This window comes from Papilio xuthus, unplaced genomic scaffold (genome assembly GCF_000836235.2).
Source record: "Papilio xuthus unplaced genomic scaffold, Pxut_1.1 DF828037.1, whole genome shotgun sequence".
In the NCBI taxonomy this organism is placed as follows: Eukaryota; Metazoa; Arthropoda; class Insecta; order Lepidoptera; family Papilionidae; genus Papilio; species Papilio xuthus.
Window position 1 is genome coordinate 2037959 of NW_013530612.1, and position 22607 is coordinate 2060565.

General features: G+C 32.7%; 1 protein-coding gene across 1 annotated transcript; it reads right to left on the minus strand.

Annotated features, from left to right (window-relative positions):
* Positions 1 to 10385: 10385 nt before the first annotated feature.
* LOC106114584 (neuroligin-4, X-linked) lies at positions 10386 to 20797 on the minus strand. Its single transcript, XM_013307846.1, has 11 exons — positions 20727 to 20797; positions 20430 to 20561; positions 18450 to 18667; positions 16081 to 16233; positions 15399 to 15599; positions 14697 to 15195; positions 13912 to 14002; positions 13474 to 13635; positions 12795 to 12946; positions 11671 to 11789; positions 10386 to 11555 (listed from the first exon to the last, which is right to left on the minus strand). Exons 1-11 carry the CDS (start codon positions 20795 to 20797, stop codon positions 10555 to 10557), a joined length of 2799 nt encoding a protein of 932 aa, XP_013163300.1. The 3' UTR covers positions 10386 to 10554.
* Between the last annotated feature and the right edge of the window lie 1810 nt (positions 20798 to 22607).

A 22607-nucleotide genomic window follows, 5' to 3' on the forward strand; every position in this document is an offset into this window, starting at 1 on the left:
TGATTCGCTTCGAAACTTTTACGTTTCCCTGATTCATGTAGACTTTGCGAGGCTAACTTTTTGTATTGTTAAGCACCTTTCCAAGTAATTCAAATATATGTAAAATTAATCAGCAAGAATCTTACCTATATTATTATAATTTATAATTTATTAACCTTATTCTTAATATATTACATTTCATATATAAAATAAAAAGTAAACAAAATATATTATATTAAAAATAGAGCACCACCGGCTGCGGAGTCCCATGACTCAAACAACCAGTGGTCAGGGCTGCAGAGACAGGAACCTTCTCACGATGCGCGCGGTTTCTAAGATAACTGCCTTATGTATTTAATTTATAATATTAGTAAGATTCTTGCTGCAAATGTTGAGATGGATGGATTGATGGATGTTTGTTTAAAGGTATCTCCGGAACGGCTCAACGGATCTTGATGAAATTTGGGACAGATATAGAACATAGTCTGGAAGAACAAATAGGCTATTAATTTAGTTTTTCTTTAATTCGCGCGGACAAAGTCGCGGGCGACAGCTAGTGTATAATATTTATATATTTCCCCATTCCAAATAAGTTAAAGTATGCTTGAATCATGAACAGGTTGTTTATTATTGTTAAAGTGAAGCTGTTGACCTAAACATTAAAAGAAAAAATTATAACCATGTATATAAATATAGGTAATAAAATTATTTATACATCCGATCTGTATATTAATTCGACCGTAACTGATGGTTAAACGAATTTTCATCAAACTCGTTTGATGTTTCGTTTAATTAATGTTTGATTATCGCCGATAGGGTAAACATTGAGTTAAGATCAATAACGTATTAAGGTAGAACGATTACGCTTTATGGGTTACATGAGATCCTCTAGATAATATTTAATTAAATTATATTTTTAATATTAAGGTAATTCCTGTTTCAATTTAAATTTATTAAAGATTTATTATTTAGTTGATGATAAACATTTATCTTTAAATTATTAAAAATTTCGTGAGACATTATACTAAACTGATATATAAAAACAGCTAAATACTCACGTATGTTCGTGCGGTGGCGGCACCGACTAGTTTCGAGCCTATCGGGGGCCCTTCATCAGGATGAGTGGTACTGCGGACGGGCCCCCGATGGGCTCGAAACTAGTCGGTGCCGCCACCTGACGAATATACGTGAGTGTTTAGCCGTGTTTATATATCAGTTTAGTATTTATCATGTTTCATATGGTAATTGCACGATTGTTATCGTTCAAAGACCTATCTTTCAATCGCACTTTAAAACCTGATTAAGCTAAAATTTTACTTCTTACTAATATTATAAATACGAATGATTGGATGGATGGATGGTTGAATGGAATGATAGATGTTTGTTTGAAGGTATCTCCAGAATGGCTGAACAAATCTCGTTGAAATTTGGCATAGATGCAGAATATAGTCTGGAAGAATACATAGACTTCTAATAAGTTTTTTTTTAATTCCAAGCGGCCGGACAGCTAGTCAGTTCATAAATTACAATATTGCAAGTAACATACGAGTACATCCAGAAATATATAGCCGGGTTCAAATTTTAAATAGGCAACTAAAATTTAAAGAACAATATTAAACAATGGAGTAAAGAAATTCTCTGAGATATGTGAATAAAGGTTCGCAAAAGAATTATACAAAGAGAATAAATCGCAAATGTAACATGTAATGAATTTATTTAGGTAACCAGGAAACCGAAAAGATAATATTATTAGAAAGGAATTATACCAACATATAGAATTTTTTAAACAAAACATCTTACTAATATCATAAATGGAAATGTTTAGATGGATGGATGTTTGTTTGAAGGTATCTCCTGAACGGCTCAACCTACTCGATAAAATTCGGCGCAGATGTAGAACATAGCCTGTAAGAACACCTAGGCTACTAATTATTTTTTTTTACTTCCGCGCGGTCGGAGTCGCAGGATAGATATTAATAAAAATTTTATCTGTCTGTCTATTCAAAAGTCAGCGTTTGTGCCGGTTAATCTCTGGAATAGCTTGATCAATTTTGACGGAACTTTAACTGGATGGTAGCTAATGCACGTAGGAATATTAAAGGTTACTTTTTTTATTAATTATGCGCTGACGAAGTCGTGACTACTGATATTTTTAAGAAATAGTTTTCTTTTTAATTACATATGTATACTTATTATTATAGTAATTGGCATAACATTTTAAAATACAGCGTTAAATGTAAAACAGTTTTTATTCGCCACCGTTTATATTTTAAATTCAAAAAGTGTTATTTCAGGAAATGGAGTAAAGTTTTTGTCGTATAACGAAGCGTTTACATTGTCTGCTACTCGGACTTTCCCTTGTAGTTTTAATTTAGTTACTCGTATAATATTAGCCAAATATAAAACTACGAGGAATGACAACAAAGTTAAATTATGACATTTAATTTTAATGAATACACTATGAGAATTTAGCGTAATTTTGAATGCTTTTTAAATTGTATTACCAAACAGTTTGGGAATAATATCTTTTAAATTAAAACTTACTCTCTTTTTAGCACTGAAAATATTATTAAATACGAAAGTTTCTATGAATGCATAGAAATGTTTGTAACTGCGTAACGACAGAAAGGCTGAACGGATCTACATGAAATTTCGTGCAGCAATAGATTACAGTTCGAAAGACGCACAAGCATTTTTTTAAGCTTGCGTGAGACATTGACATCAAACGAAATAATGGCACAAGTAACGTATGATATTCCGGAGATGGCACAGATTTGGAACAGAGCAAGGTGTGACGCGACTACGTAAAAAAACGACACCCGCCTTGACGATGTACCCCGAACAAGTCCGAGACTAGTTAGTGCCATCATCGTTAAGACGTTCTTCGTTAACTATTTAAAAAAAAGCTATTAAATTTAAAAAAAGTCGCTAAATAATACCTTCACAAAATCTTATTCAATGCGGCACTATTCCTGGCCTTTTTACATTATGTTAAAATACTAAATTAACATAAAAGTTAAGCTGCAATGAGATTTAATCGACCGCATAGCTTTGGAATATAATAGAAGTTTGCTTGAAACTTGAGTCTAAAATGTGGTTCCATCTTTCATATGGTAATGGCTTCGTGGCTAGATTCTGCTCCTGTAAATATCAAAATTCATAATAATTTAATAAATACTGAGTTTTAACAGTGGATATCATTTTCAAGGAATAGTCTGGATTACTTTTTTCCTAATTAACATCTATATTATCCTGGCACTTAATTGAACTTAAATTCAATAATGGAGAGGCATTCTTTTTTCAAACTAGCCAAAGATGTTTCTTAACTAGTCGGTTAATACCGAATCCCTGTTAGTACAACAATTGAACTTAGATTAATAGCTTAAATTATTAAGTTAATTTCTTACGAAAGTCTTCATTTAATGGAAAAATGATTCTGTTAAAAATGTTAAGAGATTTTGTTAATATTTATTTATTCAAATATATCGATTTGAAACTGGCAATGTTATATTTAAGTTCCTTCTATTAACGTACGCTGCGTTCAAAAGTTATTCGTATGTTCTTCGTATTACGAACATTAAAGCTTTATGTACACTGGGCAAATCCGCAATTTCCAAGCAAACGCATAATACCGAGGCTTTCCTATTCACTACGAGAGGCCTTTATGTGCATACCAGATAGCACACGTGTATAACATACCTTACATGTACTCCATTGTAATACCTTACCGCTTAAAGTATTACATTTAAAAAAAATAACTTTTTTTATATCATAAGATGGCAAAACTCCTTCAAAAAATAACTCCATCTACGGTACAAATTTGCAAAATTAATTTCGCTAAATCTTCACACCGTTCAACCTACCTATTATATATCTGTTATATGCTTTTGTTTCTGTATATAAGCATGGAAAACATGTTTGTAATAAGCAGTTATTGTTAACATAAAAGCTTTGGACAATCTGATACAATAGAGATGAGAAAGTCACGTGATCTTACATTATACAAAATATCCTCGAACTTCACAAGATGTTTTGCAAGATAAATTCTTTGTATACGGGTTACAAATCGTTTGTATTGTGTTCATATCTTCAAAGGTTTCGGCGCAAAGATTTAAAATGTTACCTACATTGAATACGATGGTGACATGTAAAGTACAGACATCAAGATTATTTTATGGCTAAGAGAATCAACATAGCACTTGTAATAACAATATTGTGATTTGTTTAATATAGCAAAACGTTTCTTAATTTGATTAATACTTTAATCGACTTGCTATATGTTCGCTTCTAAGCTTTACGTAGCATGATTCGGATATCATTTTGATGTGTTAACTAGCGGTCGCCCGCTACTCCGTCCGCGTTGAATTAAAAGAACGTAATGTAGACTATGTGTTATTCCAGACTATGTTTTATATATATGCTAAATTTCAGCAAGATCCATGAAGCTATTTTAGAGATACCAAACATCTATCCATGCATCTATCTAAACATTCGCATTTATAATATTAGTAACCAGTAAGGAGTAAGATATTTTTTTTTGCAAAGCTATGTTTATCTCAGGTTTTTATCACACGTTAGCGTTATGTGTGCTTTTTAATCACACAATTGTTATAATTAAAAAAAAAGTTAGTTACACGTTTATGGAGTATGTTTTGGTAAAGACTGTCGTATCAAAAGATAACAAAAATTAGTTTCAACGAAGCTATAAAAAAGGTATGAGGTCAAAAAATTATAACAAGTTGCGCGAAATATCAAATATTATCCCATTATATCTCAACAAAGAGCGATATAATGAGAGGAGATTGAAAAAGCCCCGCCGTAATCATAATTCTTTGTAGGTACGTGATAATTTCGTGCTTTATAAAATGTTTCATATTTTCACCGCGTAAACAAAATTCACTCATCATCAAATTTCAACCTTTATTCATTTTATCTTTAATTTAAGATAAAAAAAGAATGTTTTATTTTCATCATTAAATATGATTACAAAAAAAACTTCCTCTTCTTTCCACGCTTTTCGATTTACAAAAACGTTGTTTATATTTATGTACTTATACATTAAGCTGTCGTTGTCTACTTCGTCTGCGCGAAATTAAATAAAAATTAAATCATTAGCCACTTCCAGACTATGTTTTACACCTATGCTAAATTTCAGCTAGATCCGTGCAGCCGTTCTGGAGATACTTTCAAACAAACATTCATCCATCCACATACATTCAAACATTCGCATTTCTAATATATATATATTTACTAAATTTCTCAATAATTCTAAACACTTTCCTCGAAACACTAACGAGTTCTTAGTTAGTGTGTCCACCGTCTTTAGTATTGACCTCGTTCTCTCCAAACTTGGTATGTTCTACATGAATAGTTTGCAGACGACCCTAGATCTGCTTACCTGTTACTTTGTGAACCACATCTTAAAGAATTTCGTGTACTTAATGGAGCAAGATTTAATACATAATATTAATCAAATGTACATAAATATCATTTTTAGGGTTCCGTACCTCGAAAGGTAAAAAACTGAATCCTTATAGGATCACTTTGTGTCGGCCGTCTGTCTGTCAAGACCTTTTTTTATTAACCGTCTGACAAAAAGGGCAATGTTTTTGTTTGTATGTAAGTTTGTTTTTTTGTATCTGGGTTTGTATGTATTTTGACGAGTTCGTCATCATTCGATTCGTCTGCTTCTCCAGAGTATCAAACGTAAATGTTTAGTTTCTAAATTAGTATAAAAACTTTGAAATTTACTTCCCTAAATCAATTTTTAAATTTTTTCGAACAAAGTGAAAAATAGAAGAATTTTGAAATTAGGGTTCGTTTAGTTTAATTTACAAATATTCGATTTTAAAAACATAATACAAGGCTCTATTTATTAAAGCTTTAGTTAGTCGAGTTGTTTTCGTACAAATTAAGAGAAAATGAATTCAGATATTTGAGAAAGTACAAGTAAGTTTGATGAGGGTAAAGATAAAACGAAATTGGATAGAGGACTAATCGTGTGATTTGTTGCCGAAGTCTAGCAATTCTTTGATTTATATCAGTTTGGACTCATTTATTACTTATTTTCATGAAAATAGTTGGTGAAAGTCACTTTGATATAATTTTTATTTTTATATTAAAACAAACATGAACTAAAATGGAACGATTTATTTACACTTAAAAAATAAAAGTAGTTTTTCTTTTCGATTATTATTTACTACTACCTACTGTACTAATTTTAGTACGACTAACTTATCTAGCCATCGGGCTTGATAAGTTAGTCGTACTAAAATTCTCCGGCGCTCACCTCTCTCACCGGAGTGAGAGGAACTATTTCAGGTGACCGTTTGCATATTATAATATTTTAAAAAATTCGAAAAGATAGCATTTCGTGAATAAAATTAAAATAGCATTTGAAAAACCAGAAAACAAGACATCAAAAGAGAGAAATTAACAACAAATTTGTTGAAAATATTACGTTAATTTGAAGTAAAACATGTTTCCGCCCACGGGCATTGAAAAAATATTCGTTTGTTAAATATAAATATTGCGAGCGTAACATTCAATAATGAGATCTCTCCTGTTTGTAACATAATTCTGTTTCAACATATTAATTGAAGGTGTTCGACTATTATTTTTGTAAAATATTCACTGAATCCCAATTGTAAAGTTAACAAAGTGTGTTTTATTTCATAAATAATAAATATGCATGAATTATATTTGATAATTTGTATATTATAAAATTATTATTACATCTTTATATATATAATTCTTCTGTGAGTGTGTATGTCACTGAACTTCTCTCAAACGACTGGACCGATTTTGATGAAATTGTTTGTGTGTGTTCAAGGGGATCTGGGAATGGTTTAGATTCACAATTTTGTCCGCTGGACAATGTTTTTTTAATTTATTAGTTGTTACATTGGATCCGACAGACGGCGCTACCATCGCAGTGTCAAATTTTAAATAATATTCGAATTTTAAACGTCAATTCAATTTTTGAACGTCACGACAGGACAACGTCTGTCGGGTCCGCTAGTATTGTATAATACTGTCAACACCAACTAATTTAAAGCCCATCAGGGACCCATTTTCAGGGCGAGTGGGACACGACTGTTATGTAAAACTAGTCGCAATCAACCTGAAAAAGGGCCCTCGTTGGGCTCAAAACTAGTCGGTATCGAAAACGGATAAACACGTGAGTATTAGTTGTTTTATAGTCAGTTTCACGGGAATTTTATTTAATTTAAATCTAAATAGAGCCTTACTGTCACACTAAAGGTTATTTAACTGCCTCTTAGAGGTACTTTAAAGTAGATTTCACATCTAAGGGGCTTTCTTAGTGTCGGTTAAACTGTATATTTAACCCTACGAAATTAATCTTAAAATATTTTGACGTTCAAAATTATTCAAATTTATATTAGATCCATTGAAATTAAACTTTGGTTAATTTGAAGTGACTTCTTAGAAAAGTTAATTAATTAAAATTATTAAGTAATGAGGATTTGGTATTTTCATTGGGTAAAATACTTTGATTCGCATCTTGGTGTAAAAATAAAAATCAACTCTTGCCTGCATTAATTAGCCAACACTATTTATAATATCTTCGTCGCAGTAACTTTCATTCGAGGAAGCTGAATTTCAAAATTATTTTATTAAAACTGACTTTGGGTTTTTTACAGAAAATATTCACAGCTTACTTTAACGTTAGAAAATGGTGATTTTAATAAACTATGAAACTTTTTCTGTATCATTCCAAAACTATAGTTAGCCACTGTTTAGTTAAATACATGCTTTAAACCCTTTAAAAGCCTATGAAAAACATTATGGACAATATTGTCCAATTTTACTTTGGTAAGGCCCTTTTTTGTTTTTCGGGGGTGGGGGGGGGATCTCCGTAAGATACCTTTTGGGGGAAAGACTGGGTTATGTGAGATTCTTACTCACTAAAACCCCCTCGGTGGCCAACCTCAAGTGCGAATGCGAGGGTCCCGGGATCTCCAAAGGAACACACCGGAACCCTTTGCACTGGGCTTCTGCACGACTCCAGGAATCGTGCAGAAGCCCAGTACAAATGGTAAGGCCCTAGGTATCTAATTTTTTCTGATCTATTTAAGTAGACAATGTCTACAGTAACTACTAGAATATTGCGAAATACTTATCGAAGAGTAAATTTACCATATAATTGAAAAATTGTAACTTAGTCTATGTATAATAGTTAAATTGACTATTAATTAAATAATATTAGCAAGTGTTAATATAAAATTATTAAATTTAGACAACGCAGAGGCGAGTAGTGTACGATGAAGTTATAAGGGCCCTAGACCGGAGAGACCAGTAATTTAGGTCACCCGAGGTATCTCCGTACATCGTCAACATAACTTGACACTCGTAATTTAATTATACTTCAAAGTATACGAGTTTCATGAAGAATTATTTCGTAACCAAATATGCGTGGTATTAAAGGGTTGATGTATTGATCATAATATAAGCTGATATTCCACACAATAAAAAAATAACTAATATAATTTTGGCAGATTTTAATTTCTGCGTGTAATTGTGTTGACATAACACAGGTTACTTTTAATACAGTCTTTGTTCATCGTATTTCTTTTGTTTATTTCACATCTATTGCAGGAGCGAACGTTATAATTTTGTAGTTGTTCGTGGTTTATTAGCACATTGTTCTAAGCCATTGTAAGCTATACTATAAAATTAATCTTTACGCTTTCTTAACATGTAATGTTTGTCTTTGTACAGTCAGCTGCATAAATATGTGTACATTTAGAAAAATTCAAAAACTATACTTCGGTTTGAAAAATACGCATACACGAATCCGCCCGTATGCTTCCGAACAAGATTATACGTTATTGACGAATTCATCCATGCGTTTTTTTTAATCCCAAGTCTTATTACATTTTCCTAGGTTTTGTAAGTGTATACATATTATTTCAGCGGACTGTACTGCTATATATGTTTCAAATGTAAACACGACTAGAACAACAGTGAGTTCACATAAACAATGTAACATTAAAGTGGACACACGGTGTATGTTAGTTACATAATACAATATGCCGCTTTTGTTCGCAAACTCCATTTATAACGAGCTACTGAATTTATTATCCAAATTCACACATAATGCCTCCAGGTACACTTTTAACAACAGTTAACAAAAGTGCTGTTATTACCGTGTAGTTAAATGAATGCTAACAGTGTAGTGTTTAGTTACTTTCTAGTAACTAACTTTATAAACGAACTCTTAGTCCTGAACGCATTGTCAATTCGCAAACATATTAATGTTTGCAGGAAAGAATATTGTGTTGTTTTGACTTGTAACATAAAAATAAAATCTTAAAATAAAATTTTATCAAAAGCAAACTAGATTTTTTTTAAGTTTTTAAAAATTATCGACTTAGCAATAAATTACTTTTAAAATTAAAAAAAAAGATAAGCCCAAAGGAAACTGTATAGCGTCGAGTCAATACTTATAGCAACTAAACGTTTGACAACTAAAGATGCTACTGAAAAAGGCTTTATAACTTGAAAGTAAAGTACATTTATAAAGAAAACATTAAGCTACGTTACAGTCTGAAAGCTTTGAGAGCTTTTAAAAGGCTGAGGACGCGCCTTTTAACAAAATGTCATCGAATTTTTTTTAATTTTTCTCTCAAATAAAACTGGCCATTTCATACAATTAATTAGAGAAGAGTGTACTGTGTAATGATATTTCTGTATTCAATATTACTCTGTGCAATATCTCCAAATAAATTTTATAAAACTCATTCGCGTTAATTTAAAAATAAAACAACATATTTATTTTACTCGAATTTTATTTTGTTTTACGTTCAAATCTTGATACCCATCATAAGATTCATAGTAACGGTTAGATAAAGTCAATACAAACCACCAGAACATGTTTTTTTTTTAAATATTAAATGTCATTACACAAAAAGGCAATGGAATATTCTTGACCTATTCTGTAGTTTTATTTTTACATTCAAAATTATACAATCACAGAGTAGACAATAACACAGATAACTAAAATATTAAAGCTGGTTTAACTTAGAAGTAAATTAAATAAATATTATTTTAGTTAATCGCACTAAAAAGAACTTTGTAATTTTGTCGGAATGTTTACAAAATGAATGTAATATTAAAAAAAAATACGAAGCAGATTTTTTTTTTGGTGAACAGAAAATGAAATGTCAATACAGTCTTTGAAATTCTAAATTATTTACAATGTTGCCATTTTCAATGACGTTATTCTATGATGTATGTTATTTTAATTTATCAATACTAATCAAAAGTATTTTAAATAGTTCAGGCTTTACATACAGTTTGATTAAATTGGCCACTGCAATGTTGTTGCACCCATTTACAATAGGTTTGTTATATTTATAATTATGTACATTAATGCAATTACAATTATATATTATATTATAGTATGTACCTATATATAAATTATGTAATGAATAAACCTGAGCGTCTCAACGTCTATTTACACTTTCACTTTATTGATATTTACAATCATGCACTAGTGTTATTGTCCTGTTCATATCACTTTTATACATAATTGTAAATATCTTCCATGTCTCATACGTTCATTTCTGACATCGCCGCTTGAGGCACCCTTGACTTTTGTTGAAAATGTTGGGAAGGCGGTGAGGATGGAAGAACTGATCCATTGCCGGGCGACTGCGTTTGTCCCGTCTGTGCTTGTACGTCTGGTAAGTTGGTCGCACTCATGAATGTCGCGTTCTTCGGCAGAGTCATACAGTTTGACGGATTACAGATTTGATTCTGTTGATAACTGAAACCGACTTTTCTTGGTAGTGTAGTACATTGCCCACGATTCGTTGGTGGGCTACTCTTCTGTGCTAAACTTGTCATTTGCATTCCCGTGTGGCAAACATTGGGACAGTTTGAATTCGTAAAGTGTGGAACTCGATTCGTCAATGCAATGATAGCGTTTTTATCCTGATGGTCTATATCGACTATCGTGCTGGAGCTCTGAGAATGTCCAACAAAATAATGAGGATGCTTTGATGAAACACTATCGAAAGTTGAATTATGATTCCTTTTCTGTTGCTGCTGGAGCGCTTTCACTTGTAGTCGTGTTTTGTCTCTTTGATAGTATACTCCAGCAAAAATTAAAACGTTTAAAATCAATAATGAGCAACCGATAGCTATAGTAACACTTAAAGCCGTGGAATAAGCAGTGTAACCTGCCACTTCTAGATTGGACGCATCTTGAGAACTGTTAGGGGCTTGGTTTTGCGTGACTGCGGAGCCGGGGCGAGCCGACATCACACTTATACAAGTGGTGACGTAAGTGTCCATTGTAGTTGACGGCACGTCAAGGGTGACATTGTAAGGCTTGCGATAAAGCTCCATAGTGGGGTCGTAGTAATTGGGCCTCGTCAAAGGATCCGCTCGCACTAATCCGTCGTACATCTCCGGGTCGTTGTGGTTGCGAAACAGGTTATGTTTCGCGACGACGTCTTTCATTCCCGCTCTATGAATTTCCGGAATCAGTCGCAACCACACAGAAAGCTGGTGGGCACGATAATGATTCTTCATACGCGGCTTCATACCTGTAATACATTGTCTACTGTAATACAACATTAAACGATTTTATAGATCTTAGATGTTTTATTTTAGCATTTTTAATTTCTCCTTCTTTCTTTCTTTCATTAAATAATAATTTACCTATTTCCAAATATTTTTGGTGCAGTGTGTCGTATTCATCCCACACTATGCTCTTGAACTTGTTGCGCTCCCTCGATATTGGCAGAATGGACTCCTGACGCTGCAACTCGTTGGGATTTCTGCTCAGAAATTTTTTACTGCTAAATTATTTATTGTTCTATTCTATTTTTTATTGAAATGAAACAAATCGTTATAAAATCCTAAATAAGTACAGATATCTTAATACTTCGTTTTGCATTGAATTCACAAATTCTAAGAATTTTGCCGCACAGTGCAAAACTATAAACAATTCTTTGTTGAACGCTGAGTCTAATAGCTCTGTCTTGTTCTAAAATAAGTACAGAAAATGTACGTAAATAGAAATGAAATAAAGATGCATTTTAAATTAAAAACGTATTTGATCTTAAATGAAACGAAATGAAATTGATGAAATATGACTTTAAGCAAAGGTCGCGATGAAAATAGATTTTGACTTAGTTTGCATGTTTGTGCCAACTAAAATTATGCGAATTCATGGATGCCTTGTCAACGTGGAAACAAATAACTTTGTTTTATTTCAAAGGTAAGGGAGCTGAACCGTAATAACAAACTTCGTTCGGAACAATAATTTTCCACTCTGCTCCGGTTGCGCGCGAGGCGCGACGGGAAGTCAACTGTTAGTGAAAATACCTGTTATTTTCTATCTTAATTTGTGGATTATTTTCTTATTTAATACTTAACTTACTTACAAAGATTAAATATAGTTGTACCAAAGCTCCAAACTCCAATTTTATATTCCTTTTAAGTCTAAGATTTCTATTTAATTTTCTTCAATCAAAAATAATATCAAATCATATTAACATTGTAAGTTTATTATATTTACATTCTTACAGTAATTAAATGACTAATTAATTAAACTACCAAAATAATACTCTAAACTATATACTAAAACTAAACCAAACTAAAAATAAAACTAAATAAATAATAATAATAATCAAAAATTGTTTAAACATATTTTTATATTCATTTTAGAAATTACACATCAATTAAATTTCATACCCAGTCAGTAGAAAAATTTTGCTTTCTTAAATCACCAAGAGCTAGAAAGAGATGAAATAGAATTTTATTTCTTTAACTACACTCACCCAGTTCTAGCGAAATTTGCAATGTACAAGATGAAAGCCTCGGAGAGTGCTACTTCAGATTTTGTATAATCCTTTGGAAAGTGTCCGAGCCCTTCAACTAGAGGCGCGCCGAATAAATAAGGCAGCTCCTCTCCGTGCACGGAACCCATGCGCTGGAATTTTTATAGACATTAAAATTTTGAACATCAAATTATGTGCAAGTCACGTACTGAATTACTTAAGTTATAGCAATATATTCTTATATCTATAGTTATAAATATTTATACAAAATTCATTTATTTATTATGTATAAGCTAGCGCGTGACCACAATCCCACCTGTTAAGTAATGTGATCAAAAGATTGTACGTGTTACCTTAAGAATGAATTCTTAACATAAGTTGTAACTATTAGTGTTAGTGTCTTGTAATTCAGTTTTAAGTTTTCATTTTATTAGTTGGTGTTTGCAGAAATTTCACCTTTATCAATTACTTAAAATTTTATCACTTACTTTTGGAAAAATATTTTGATCCTTAAACAATGGAACAAAACTTAACACTTACAAATTACCTATGTCCCAATTTTTGTAACAAACATAAAAACCAGTAATAAATTACATTCTAAATCTTTTATATTGAGGATAAAAATAGAAAGGTTTGTAACTTTATTCTTAACAAGAACATATTTCTGTAGAAAACATACTTGTGGATAATCTCCATCCTTTGTCTGATAGTCGAAGACGTAGAAGAATGTGCTCGGTCCGGTTTCGGTGGAGCTTAAAAAATCCCCAGTCTGTACTAAAGGAGCGACATATTGAGCGTCTGAGAGCGCGAGCACAGCAGCGTCTCTTGTGTTTATTGGATGCTGTTGGAAAACAAATATTATTCACTCTCTGGATCTTGTTTATCTTTATTATTACTTGTATCATGTTGCTTTGGTTCTTGTTACAAGTTGATATTAAAAATTCTTAGAACTTTGTTACATTTTGTAATATGTTTAATAACATCGTTGGATATTACATGCTTGGTAGGTTTTATTGATGGAGGAAAATATTTAAGGACTAGGAATTTAATTTAGTTTAATTCCAGTCCTGGTACATTTAGTCAACTCTACAAACTGTTCAAAATTATTGATATATACCTGGACAGTTCTTTCCCAGTCTGTATATTCATTAACTATAGTAAAGAATATTTCACTCAAATGATATGTGTAGGCGTTCCTTACGTATGTTCTGAAACAAAGATTCCATTAACACGAAACAATAGCCAGCTGACCTTTAATATTACGGCCACGGGTACGAAATTTACGACGGGAATATGGTGTCGCGGGCTGAGCAGAACGATGTTATTAAATCATCATCATCAGCTCACTATACGTGTCTACTACTCGGAGCCTACCCTAAGTTAAGGGTATTTAGGCCATAGTCAACCACGCTGGCCAAGTGCGGGTTGGTTGACTTCACACATATTTTTGAATTTCTTCTCAGATATGTGCAGGTTGCATCACGATGTTTTCGCGGGATTCGAACTCAGGACCTGCAGATTGCAAGTCAAGTGCTTGACCACTGAGCCACCGACGCGATGATGTTATTAAAAATATAGCACTATGTAGCGACGCGCACGAAATGTGGGAGCGGAGTAGTACTTTTGCTTACATCGCCCTACTCCGTCGTGCTTCCTCGTCGCAAGTTTCGTGCCCGCGGCCTAAGTGTTGCGTAACAATAGACTAATATGTTTATTTTAAGATGATAAATAAAAAACTAAACAAAATGTTACGTCTTAAAGCTAATTTTAAATCGCCTGTAATTCTTTCAACAGAAGTAGTAAGTAATAAATAAAAAACGTGAAAATAAAAAGCAAACAGGAAAAAGGCATTTCGCTCTAAATTAAATGTCAATTCCCCTAATAAATATTCATTCATCTTACCTTATTATCCTGTCGCGTCTCTCTCCCTCGAAACCGTTTTGTATATCTTGCGCTGAGAATTTCCAAAGAGCTTCACTTGTTACTACTCCAAATAGTAGGTCATATTTATTTTGTCCACCCCTTATTCCGAAAATACGATCCCCGGCTCGTTTGTCCGCTTTGAAATTGTTGACACCGGACACACTTGTGAAGCCTTGTAAATCATTTGGTATAAAAAATGTAAGTAATTCTTTAGCGTAATCTGTCTTGACAACAACTCCGTCTACAGATGGACCAAAAGCAGTTAAATAACTCGGTGTATTTATATCAGCTGACATAAGTTCATTTAAAGGGACTTCTCGGAGACAATCGACAATAAGTTCATGATCTTTCACAATATCATCTGGTAAAGTGCAATTAGACTGTTTAGCAAGTTGTATAGAGTAGCCTACAGGATCTTCTACTAATGCCCAGGAGCTAAGAGCTGAACCGGATAGAAGAATCGATCTATGAAAAAGACCTGAAAATTTAATATAAGTTAATCTTGGATCAAACAAAAAAAAATTATAAAGTTAACAGTATCATAACATGTGTGTATACAAATCTTATGAAATAAGGAATAATATACATGAACAAATAAAGAAAGTATTATACAACAGAGACATGTCAACTGAGATCTACATTCAGTACGGGATCAGAATTTTGAACGAAAATTTAACTCACCCGGCATCACAGTAGGTGAAATCATAAGAAAATTTATGCAAGCTGCACCCGAGCCGTGGCCCAGCATTGTGACGTTACCCGCGTCGCCGCCAAATAGAGCTATATTTTGCTGAACCCAATGCAATGCCGCTATCTGATCCATAAGCCCGTAGTTTGCTACCCGAGCCTTCACGTGCGGTATTGGATTTGCATTTAAAAAACCTGACGATAAAGCATACTTTGTAATTTATTTTATCATACATTAAGTTACTTTTGTATTTAATAGCTGTTGTTATAATTACTATGATATACAAGCTGCATATTACACATTTTTACAAGAGCTGGGTGACCTCCCAATCCTGCAACAATAGCGAAGTAACAACCCGAGCCGACGCTCCTGAGGGAGCCCTCGAGTCTTTTTACTCTTAAACGAGGTTCAGGCTAAGCGGCATCTGCGCTTGGGCACCTAAAGCCCGGTGAAGCTGTAAATGTCTCTTCAAGGCATACAATGACTACTCAGTCACAAAAAAACGCTATTATAAATAGGCAACCTCGACAATTAGATTCAATTGCACATTACGTCTAATGAATATGTAGTCAAATTCTTTCCTTCTGCACGATTTTCGTAATATTCGTCTTTCTTTGCTACCTCTTTCCTAATGTTCAAAGTTCTATTTGCAGTTTTATTATGTTAATTGCTTACCTAATATACCAAGGCGGTAGTTTATAGTGATAACCACAAGGCCCGCGTAACTCGCGAGGACCGCTCCGTCGTAAACATTTCCAGAGTTCCATTCGAACGACTCCCCGTGGATGAAGATCACTACAGGGTATTTCGCTTGTAGTGTTGGCCCCACTGAAATAAATACTTCCTTGTAATCCTGCTGTTTCTATATAACTGGCTGCGAATGGCAAAAATCATGCAGTTTTTCTGGTATTGTGGAATTTGGAAGTAGCCATATATAATTGCGAATGTTTGGATGCATGGATGAATGTTTGTTTGAAGGTATATCCAGAACGTTAAAGGAAAAAAAATAAATTTAGCATATACAAAGTGTAAAAGAAAAAACAGGCTACTGTATAAGTTTTTTTTTTAATTTCGCGCGGACGGAGTCTCGGTCTACAGCTAGTGTTTCAATAAATTCATAAAACCACTATCGATAATATTAAAATAACATATGTATCTACCATTTAAAATTATTTTAAGAGATAGTTTCACTTTATGTTTCCACTATAGGGAAATAACGTGAGAAGTTATTTTTATTATTTATAGAGGTGCCACAATGTCCGCTTGAGCGAAACATCCTGGCTTTGTTTAAGCGAATAGTATCGCATGAGAGATTCGTTACGCTCCAGATATTCTCCTTGTGGATAATACAACATACGGAACATAATTTCAGATTAATAACTACGAAAGCCGTAGATTTGTAATATTTTAGGCTATAAAGTGTTAATATATTTTCATACTAGCTGTCGCCCGCGACTCCGTCCGCGTGTTTGTCAAAAAAAAAAATAGGGGTGGACTTTTACATTTAGGGGGATGAAAAATAGATGTTGGCCGATTCTCAGACCTACTCAATATGCTCACAAAATTTCATGAGAATCGGAGGAGTGTGGGAACGAAACAATTTTCGTTCCCATAATCCTAATTCCTCTCTCCTACGACTCCTAATTCTCGTGTCACAATTGACACGAGAATGATATATATATGATTGATCAACAATGGATGGTAAAAGACCTACATTTATATATCCATAACCAAAGCTATTTACGTGTAATTTAGTCCAATTGGAGCCGTACTTATAAGAGCTAAAATTATGACGATGAATTAAAAAATATTTAAGCGCCTACTTTATTTTTAAGACAAAAAAATAATTTAATTTACCAAACATTTTATAAGAATAAAACTAAAAGTGTATTATAAAGTTTGCCGCCCGCCACCTTGTTGAATTATCTCTCGGGAAGGGGAGTCCATTGTAAGCTATGATTAAAATTTTGGTATCTGAGCGCGACGCTTGTCCCAGCGGTGTGTGTCAGACATTTCATTATTCTCATAAATGGAAACTATTCTTCGTAAGTGTTATTTTTGGAATTTAAAATGTGCTCCTGAATTTTTTAATGATATTGAAATTTTTCTATATTTTTTTTAGTAGTAGCAAAGTTTACTATATAGCATGCGTGCTAATAAGATGTTCTTCTTCGTATTCTTCATTACTGAAGGTCGTGCTTGTCCTGGTACGCTTCAACGGCCGTGTCGACCAGCTGCCTCCACGCCGTCCTGTCTTCGGCTTGTCTCAGGGCAGTCGTGATATTAAGTCCCAATATAGCTTGCACTTGATCGGACCAGCGAGTAGGTGATCGACCCCGTGACCTTTTACCCTCTATCTTTCCGACCACAACCAATAAGATGTAGGATTGTATTTTTATTTTTCACCTTTGTTTTTTCTTAAATATAGTGTCTCTCTCAAGATTTAACATAAAACGTTACGACGAAATCGACGAACTGTTTATCGTTTAAGACGTAATTACTTTCAAGTCTAAGGAGTATAAAATTTTAATATTTCCAACGCAAAATAAATAATAAAACGAATAGCAATAACAGATTGTAGACAGGCAAAATTGCGATTTAAAATTTTGCAAACGAGACCTTTATGTAAAGAATCAAGATTGTTTCACTAAGCGAGACGTAAGCCTCAGACCGCCTGCAGGGAAGCAAATAAGAGTCGGTATTGTTTTAACCGTGTATTCATTCATTCCTCGTCGAGCGAAGGCAGCGCAATCACTGCCTTAGAAAGAGTTTCGTAACCTACTTTACATTGTTCTATAGATAAAACTTAAGTCGAAATATCAATGTTTTGGCCTACGAACAAACTTCGTAAAGTATTTATTGAGGATGTAACAAGCATAGGAACGAAGTACAATGCTGAACGAAATTAAATTTCCCGTAGCTACACTCTTTTCACAAAACAGTACCTCTCATACTTAACTTCGTGATTATACTTAGTCGTCTAAGATAGTACATTGCAAAAGAAAATACCTGTCTATAGCTATTTTAATACTTTATAATCTTACCTTGAACTGGTGTATAGATGTTCATATATAGACAGTCCTCGCTTTGATTCCTTAGTCGTGGTAAAAGTCGCCTTAAGTATTCCAGCCTGCCTTTAGGCATTCTCTCCAGAGCTTGAGTCTCGTTTGAAATGTCTGGCAAACGTTGCGGACAAACCGGCCCCATTTGATCCACTGTCTTTACGTCGTCCCACGGCGCTGGCGCTCGCGTTGGAGCAAACCTTTATATTAAATATTAAAACGCCAAATTTTAATTAATTAATTAGGTTAATTAATCTCTTAAAATTCAAAACTGGAAATAAGCGGGTTTAATTTAATTATTTAAAGAGTTTAACGAGGTACAAAAAGTCACAGCTAACCTGAAAATGTCACAACAACAAAATATAGTAAAATAGGTCATGGACGATTGGTCGGTTCAAATCTTTTAGTTCGTATTTAAAATTTGTATTTTCAATACAAACGATACGCCTTCAGACATTTTTATATAATCAGCTGATACCGTATTTTTCAACTTATGTCTTTATAATTAGGGCTCCACACTTTCTTAATAAATTACTGAAGTTATTTAATATATTTCATTAAGCCTATAGTAGCTTTTTCATATATTTTAAGGTCATAGTCGAACAAACCCCACCGAAATTCGTCGTAAAAGCGTATCAACCGCTGACCATTGCCATCGACAATTGGAGATGACTAACTTTAAATCCGATAAATCATCTTCCCTATTTCCATACTTTCCTTATTAGAAAAGGGTGGGAAGGGATCAAGGACTAAAATTAGGCGTCCGGCACCAACACTCCTCAGACAAAAGGCATTATTATTTCCAGTTCACGTCTGTCTTCTTTAAGGTCGTGGTATTCCAGTAAATCCATACGTGCACCCGACAAATATTGTTTTTGTGGGATCTACCAAAATTAAATTAATATTTGAGGCCCCTATCATAATAGAAGTCACGGCACCTGCTAGATGACTACGAACAGTATGTAAAGACTTAAGCGACTGTGAAGATGAATCATACCGAAATAAATAGCGAATGGAATTTACCTCAAATAATGACGAAAATATAAATTCCAGTTCAATAAATATAGTTCACTGGTATATTTTTCTTTTGTATTAATTTCATTCGAATTTACTAATACAATATGATCTTAGTATCAGATTTATATCAAATAAAGATATCATAATTCTAATAAAGATAGGATCTAATACTGAAAGAATCATATTAGTCTGGGCTTACTTCAAATAATAGCGTAACAGAAAATAATCTTCTATATTAATTCCGATATTTATTTGTTTCGTGTATTTAATATGTCGAATCTTGTTTTGTTTTTGTTATAGAAATATTAACGGTCTTGTATTTAAGGTTGTCACAGATTCGTATTTTAAAATATAAAAAGAAATAAAATGCAAAATTTTGTTAAATTATGACTTAAATTTTTACTTACCAGAAATTAACTAATTTTATATTCACATCAGTTGTTTACTTTCTTAGTATGGATTTGGTATGAAAAATCTACACTTAAAGACTGCTTTAGTGGTCAATTAATGAATATGAGTTGACCATTATTAGCTTAGTACTAATTTACACATAATTAAAACTACAATAAGTAGAATAAAATCAAAAATCTAATCTGTAAACCACAGAACTGTTAATAATTATAACATTTAATTAGAAGTTGTTGATGCGTGTACATTTTAATGAGGTCGCGTTAAATTTAATTAATTGTTTATTTTAAGCACATACACTAAATGTTGATCAGTGGAAGATATCTCAACATAATAGGTTCTACAAAAAAGGTGTTTAAGTTTTATACCTAAGTAATTTTATGGTAAACATTTTTATTTACAATTATGTACATTGTTATTTAAAGAAATAACTTAAATTTAAATTTTATTCAAAATTTTTGCATATTTTAATGATTTAAATTAATAATTTTTAGTATACTTTTTTTAATGATTTCATTAAATTATAAATATAAATACCTGTTTGAACCGGTAGGTGGCGTAGCATAGGGAACACCAAGATATGCTTCAACAGGCTTCAAATATTTGTGTTGATCCATCGGCAGGATAATGCCTTGTAACTTGCCGTATCTCGTACCGATCACTCTTGTCCTTAACATAGAATTCCTACCTCCACTATAACTATTTCCATTCGAATTAACACTAAACAATAACACTAAAAGTATAGATAATTTAGCTTTGTCTTTATAATCTAATTTCAAAGTCAACTTTAAATTTGTCACTTGATTATTCCACTTAAATGATTTCTTCTCTAACCATATTTTTATTGTTAGCCACAATAATTTGATTGAGTTGCTTAGATGTAGTGGCAATCTATGAACGGCCATCTTTTAATATCACCTCGGTAGTTCCATTTCTCATTTTTCTATTAGCCACATCAAAAGTGATTTAGAACGTCATTATTCAATTAATTTTCTTTTACATTCTTTTTCTTTTGTAACCATCGTGTATCTGTAACAAGAATGTTTATTTTAATGAATTGAATTATAGTTATAATTAGCTGTTTTTAATTACTATAGCACGGCGTCGAAATCACGCCACCTCTCGAACTGGGCGCGCCCCGCCTCCGTCCCGACAATTCGCCCGGCTGCGCGCCCGCCGTAGTTCCCCCGTTCCCTTAGTTAGCCGCGAGCCTTGACTTTGTAAACACGCGTATGCGCACGACTGACAGGACGACGCCGCTGTCCTAACAACGATGTATTGATTACGTACTACACTGTAATATTATTTCAAATAATTAAAAGTTTATCTCCCAAACGGATTTTTACTATAATAAATATATTTTTATAAGTTCCGGAAAGGCATCTTAAATGTAATTGTAATATAAAAAGATTGGTAAGTATTCTGAAACAACTTAAACGAATAAATTAAAACAACGCATAGATAAATGAAAACATAATATTTCCACTATTATAAATCTTGTATGCTGTGTGAGTTTATGATTTATAATGCTAGTTTTTTTACTATAATATATGACTTGAATAGTATTTTATTTCATAGAAATATAAAATAGATCTGGCCACTTCCATCAACCATTAAATTAAATAAAAATAAATTTTTAAAATGCGGAATAGGTTTTTTTCGATCAGCGTTTTGTAGCCTAAAAACCGTCCTACAATTTCTGAAAATACGTCCGCACAGTTCGAATTAATTATTGGTGAAAATTTAACGTCAACAACTCACATACCTACACTCAATATTCATCTGACGCTGCACTGCTCGTGAAAGGATAACAAATGAACTTTTCATTTTTGTGTAAATATAATGAGATGGTTATTTAATTTGCATTCGTAATAAAATCCTTTTTCCAAATGAAGTTATTTTATAAACAATAATTATTATCGGTTGACTGATTAAAATGGTTTGGACAGTGTTGGAAAAACATTATAAAATCATTCTCTTTAAATAACAATAGGGTTTTGCAGAGGAAGGCTTTATTTATTTGTTTTCTATAATTTCGAGAACTTCATTTATCAATTTTTAGCTTATAGCTATTAATAAATTGTTCTTTTGAATACTAATAAATTTATTTATTTGTATTTCACATTAAATTAACTGCGATGATAGTTTTATAGTTACAAAAGTGATAATTTAGCTTTTGCTACACCGAAATGTTATAAATATCTCATTTTATATTCATAACGATCCCTCCTAATTTGAATGCTCCATTTAGCATTGGGAATAAAGTGCGGTATAGAAATAAATAGCTTCAATCAACTATATTGAAAATAGTCGAAGCATACCTCAAAGGCATTGTGATTAAATAGTACACAATTTTGATCTGTTTGTTCAATTTCAGTCTAAAATTGTACAAAATTTTGATGATAAAATCGTTTTAGTTGGTTTGAATTTTCAAATAAAATATTGGAAATTATTTGTGTCTATAGATGTTTCCGAACCGTGGATAAAGCTCATGTTTAAAGTACTATTAGTCTAACTCATAAATATCCAACATTAACGTCTGTCCTGTTTACACTTGTAGGGATTTTTACATAGCGCCTGACACTAATTATCGTATTGCAGTAAATTTTTCAATCAGAGACACTTTTATTTATACAGACATTCATATACGATGTATACTCTGAATGAATCGTGTATAGTGTCGTAGTGTAATAGTACAGTCAGCTGCATAAATAT